Raw genomic sequence first — 5,722 nt, 5'->3', positions numbered from 1 at the left:
ATAAACTTACACATTTTTTTTCCGTTATTAGTAGGCCTACATGTACACCATCGAACTTCCGGCAATTGTTAGTATAGTATTCTCCTTTAATCCGGAAAAAATTACTAGAAGGAACTTGCAATTCCCTCGGCACCGAACTAGTTTATTGGGCAGCCACATTTGGCATTGTGTGTAGCCTTGTTTATATTATATGTACTGCTTTTTTTGTGGTGGTAAAACAATCTGCGAACTTCTTAGTTTATTTTGCTTAAAATTAACTCCAGTTATGGCTTCAACGACAGAAAATAGTTTTAATGGTAGTATCAAACGTAAACTCAGTCCTTATCTTTTAAGATAAAGTAGAATTGTCTTCTGAGTGGTCAGTTTTGCGTTAAATTCGTCTGTCATTACCACAATTTTACGTATATTTTCTGATCACCGTTAAAGTAGAACTGTTAAAACAAGGGTTTCTGTTTGTAATCATGTGACATCTAATGGCATGGTTCATCAGCTGTACCTGAATTTCATTTTACGGGGTTATTTACTTTGATTTTGTAGTAACCCACCATATAATTTTGGACACGTGGGAAGTGTCTAATTTGTAGGTTGGGAACATGTTAATCAATTATTATTACATGTGGTCACGGATGGTCCGAAAAATAATTAATCTAACCCAACTTTGAAACGAATGGTGCCGGAAATTCGGTGATGTACTTTTATTAGTTTGTCTATTTTATAAAATGATAAATATCAAATAAATCAGTAAAATAAAATTGGAATTCTGACTTTTATCACATCTTCCATTGGAACAATTTTATTAATTGTTATAATTTTTTATGCTTCACAAGTAACTACATAGTGTCTATTGTTAAACGTTGCAATGAATTCGTAATTTATATTTTATGTATAATGAGAAATTAAATGCAATTCGATTTGTTCATATTGCACGTGTCATGTGTGAGATGTTTTTCGGCATTTTTTCAAATTGCATGATAGGAATATTGTCAGATGTTTCCAGCAACGTGGCATGGCTCTGAAGACTATATGTCGCGAGAAGCTGTAACGTTTTATGACATCTCGCTATTTGCAGGTTTTTAAAAATTTATATTGGTACAACGAATCAGATCTTCCGTTTCAGGATCGGAACTTCGTGACATATCCGGAATAAAATTTATCACCCATATAACTATTGCAATTTATTGTCTTTTGTAGAAACAATCTACTCAATGGGATAATTTATTTTATTTGGTAATTTTTTCGATTTTACCGCTTAAAATCCTATTTAAATATTTAATAAAAAATTACATCAAAAATATTTTTCATGAACTAAATTCAAATCGACAGAATTTTTCAGGAATATTTGCTTAGCAGTGGTAGAATATATGTAACTAATAGTTTGTAAGTATCATTGACAGATTAAGAATAAAAATGCCCCGTAACATTTAAATTTATATGTGTATTTACTTCTTTATATATCAGACTTTAAACTGATTTAAATATATTTATAGCACGATTAGTAGGTAAAATTTTAACATTTAACTAGTCAACCTTTAATTAAAATGCATTTTCTTTCCAATAAGGAAATGTTTGTAAAACATTAATTACAGAATCCTTTGTTACTCTAAATCTCTATATTTACGATTTTCGAATGAAAATGAATCGTTACCGCAACTTCAGTGAAATTCAAATCAAACGTAGATTTTATAGCTTTCACTACATTACAAGATGCACTTGTTTATATTGTGTATAAACTTCAGTTAAAAGTCATAGTAGACTTACTAACAATGACAGACGTGAACAAACTTTGCAAAACGTGTGATAGTTCAAGGCCTAAAGGTTACTTCACGAAAATCTGACTTAAATTGAAATTCAAATAGTTTTCGCTTATGGTTTGAGTAAAATATATCGTGGCTCATCCTCGAAACTACGTCCATATTAACGGACATAATCTATCCCATAACAGTCGTGAGTAAAAGGTTCTGTCTAAACAGCGAGAAAGAACGGATTTAAAATAAATTTTTCCCTCCTGTCTTTGAATGCCGTCTGATAAATATTATATAAAGAAACTGTAAACATATCTGTTAAATGAGAAAATAAAGAAAATACCTTTTCCTTCACTTGCAAAAACTGAAAAGTATCATCTCCTTTAATTGGTAATTTAGAAACTGCACGTAATGAAAATGTTGACTTTTCACATCTGGTAAAAAAATAATTCCAGTATAAAATCTGTTTTTTCACGAATTATTAACGAAAACATGAAATTAAACAATTTGTAATCAATAATTAAATTTAAGTAAAAACACCAATTACAATTAATCGAATGAATTCACAGAATTAAATTACAGTGAAATTTTTACTCTATAAATTTTATATTTTGGGGAATACAGTGAAAACTGCTTAGGCGACCACCTGCATTCGACGGGCACTTGTCAAAACCGGCAAAAACTTCTGGCACGGAATAGTTTATACATAGTGTCTTCGTATAAGGTTCTCGTATTAAACGACCATCTGTGTAACGCGACCGAAGGCATCGATTTTTGGTTCGAAACAACATACAACAACTGTAATTAGCGACCACTTCCACGAATATATCTGTTCTAAACTATTGCTCGAACCCGTCGCAACAACGTTTTCCCCTCCTAATGTAATAAATTAGTCTAACTCTTGATCTGAGTACCGCACTCTCTACAGCACTCTCGGAAGGCTGAGTGGGAAGTCCAAAGTAACAAACGACGCCATAAAAAAGCAGATGGCACGTTTGTAAAATCGCCCACAGAACGACTGCAACGTTGGAAGAAGTTCTTCAATAACCTGTACAATCATGACGCACCCCAGGGAGTACCAGCAGAGCTATCGCCAATTGACCCGCCCGCGACACCTATGCTAGATGCAGCGCCTATAATTGCAGAAATTGAAGCAGACACTAGATCGCTGAAAAATGGCAAAGCTGCTAGACTAGATCTGGTCACTACAGAAGCGATCACGGCTAATGGTGACATCCTGCACCATCGTCTTCATCTACTCATCAAAACAATATGGCACACAAAACAAATACCAGCCATTTGGAAGAAAGCCATCATCGTGCCAATCCGCAAGAAAGGAGACAGACCAGATTGCAGTAATTATCGCGGTATAAGTGTCCTTTCCATTGTCGGCAAAGTATTCATGAAGATCATCCAATCAAGGTTACAAAAACACCGCGAAGAAACTAGCCGAAAAGAACAAGCAAGGTTCCGTCCTGGTCTTGGTTTCTGCGATCAAATGTTTTCCCTATTATCCACTGAAGAAGCTGACAAGGGAAAATATATATGGATAAAATAAAGTAAGAAATAGTAAAAGTGATTTACTGGTCTTTCTCTGTTTTTAAACTCTGTCGAATCGAAATTAAAAAAGTGAATTTCACTTGTAGTTCTTAGGGATTTTAAAGAAAATTTCTTGGAATTTATTATTTTTAATATTTGAGTAACCGATCCCATTGTTTTATTGTTTATTTATCATTTGTTGAGTGTTATGAACAGAAAAATGGGAATAGAGGAGTTGAAGCAGCAGATGGCCAGATTAAAGACCGATAGAAATTATTTCAGGTGTTTCTTACGTGAAAAAGAAACTCCTACAACGTTACAGTTGCCAGAGTCTATTAAATCCAGTATTCGGTATGGAGATATAATTTAAATAGAGAGATCAATTATAAAGTCAGTAATAAGGGAAAAAGGTAAACAAATATTTTTATTGTCTAAAAAATATAAAAAAATTAAAAAGAAAAATAATAATAATAATAATATTGATAATGATGGAAATAATAGAAGTGATCAGTATAATATTAAAAAGAATATTAAGTTGAATAAAAAATTTGATTACTCTTCAACTGCAGAGAAAGAAAAATAGTTTGAAAAATTAATCATAAATTTAACAGATATAGAAGTGCCAAGGGATAGAAGGGCCCACCTTTATCTTAGAAAAAAGGCTACATGAATATTTATCCTCACAGATAGAAGACGATAGACTGGTGGCAAAAGATCCTCTTGTCGTAGTGAAAGAAATGCAAAATATTTCTTTAATGGAGGACGAAGTTGCGACCATTTTAGATTATGAAAGTATGTATCCTTCAGTAAGGATTGAGTCATGTGTGAAGGCATTATTGGATTTCATGTTCAACAACAACCCTCAGTTGCTTAGTTACACCCAAGACCTAGAAGAACTCGCTAGCCTGGTATGTTATCAATCTTGTTTTACATTTTGTGGTCGAATTTACAGGCAGAAAAGAGGGGTTCCGATGGGAAGTCCCCTCTCTGGAATTCTTTGCGAGTTGGTAGTTAGAAGGTTGGAAAGAGAAGCTCTACAAAATTTTAAGGAAGATATCATACATTTCATCAGATATGTGGATGACGTTTTTATATTATGGAGAAACTGTGGCAGGATACATGAATTTTTGAATAAAATCAATAATAACAAAGATGGTCTTAGATTAAAGTTAGAGCAAAAAAGTTCCGTGAGTGTGCACTTCTTAGACATTAATATCAAGTTCATGGGAGATCATTTGTCCACAAGCGTATATGTTAAACCTACTCACACCCCGCTATATATACCAGCACAGTCCATGGATCCATATCGATATAAAATGGCTGCGTTTCAAACTTTGATAAGAAGAGCCTATTTGTATTGTGATAGAATCGGTTACAGAAATAAAGAAATTGAAAGAATATTGCAAGTAGCTCAGACCATAGGATACAAGAAAAGCACCATAGTAGGATTAATCAAAGAATATGAAAAGAACAATGAGAAACAAGGATTAAATACGGCTCACAATAGACGCTTGAAGTTTACGTATAACAGTAATTTGAGCAGTATTATGAAAGAAGTGGCTAATAAGAAACAAGCAAGAATGATTTTAAAAAGAGCCCCAAATTTATATAAGATATTGAGAAATGATAAGGATAGAATAAAGACAGAAGAGAAACCAGGTGTCTATAAAGTTCCTTATGAAAACATCCAGCTAGATGTTAAGAAAGACTACATCGGCGTCACCAACAGGAGCTTAGGGGTAAGGCTAAAAGAACATCGGTATAACGTAAAAAAAGGATCCAATACCACGGTTTTGTCACAAATGTCGCAAGTCCAAGGTTCGATAGTAAAATGGGACGAGGCAACGATTATAAAACCAGTATCTTCCCCCACTTTATCAATGACAGCGGAGAAGATTGAAATATATAGGAGTAGGCTACGGGAAGGGTGTTTGAATGCGAGAGATGCTGAGAGCCTGTCGTCGGCGTGGAAATACATGATTAAAAAATTCACTGAAAACTCATGCTAGAATCAGTTATGGGAAGATTTATTATGTATATTATATTTTTTAGTTTATTTTTATTTATTCTCTTGTATATTTTAATTTTATATTTTATTCCGTCTCTATTGTATATTTTTTAAATTTTTGTTCTAAAAATTTTGATTTAAATATTTATATTCTATACATGGAACGTTTCTGTTCCATTATCGTTTTTTAGACCTGAAGATGGCCTGTTAATCAGGTTGAAAGCGTTTGTGATTAAAATATCTAATTCTCAGCAAAATTAAGGTGTTGTATTATATATAATTTTGGATGTTGGAAATTTTCATAGTAAGGTATATGAAATTTTATTTAATTTATATAAAAAGTACAATATAATACAAGAGAGGGCAAATTTAATTTTTTAAACTTAACCGAAACAATATATAACATAAAAAGTTCCATCATTTGACATTGAAA

The 5,722-nt window shown here is 32.8% G+C and overlaps 1 protein-coding gene across 1 annotated transcript; it reads left to right on the top strand.

The window, feature by feature from the left end:
• Positions 1 to 4,018: 4,018 nt before the first annotated feature.
• On the top strand, positions 4,019 to 5,290 carry LOC136970349 (uncharacterized). Its single transcript, XM_067264779.1, has one exon. It carries the CDS (start codon positions 4,019 to 4,021, stop codon positions 5,288 to 5,290), a length of 1,272 nt encoding a protein of 423 aa, XP_067120880.1.
• The last annotated feature ends 432 nt before the right edge of the window (positions 5,291 to 5,722 follow it).

Source organism: Centruroides vittatus, unplaced genomic scaffold (assembly GCF_030686945.1).
Source record: "Centruroides vittatus isolate TY-2023 unplaced genomic scaffold, ASM3068694v2 contig_1924, whole genome shotgun sequence".
NCBI classification, from domain to species: domain Eukaryota; kingdom Metazoa; phylum Arthropoda; class Arachnida; order Scorpiones; family Buthidae; genus Centruroides; species Centruroides vittatus.
The sequence above is the reverse complement of the archived record's forward strand: the minus strand, read 5'-3'. Positions and strand labels throughout refer to the sequence as shown.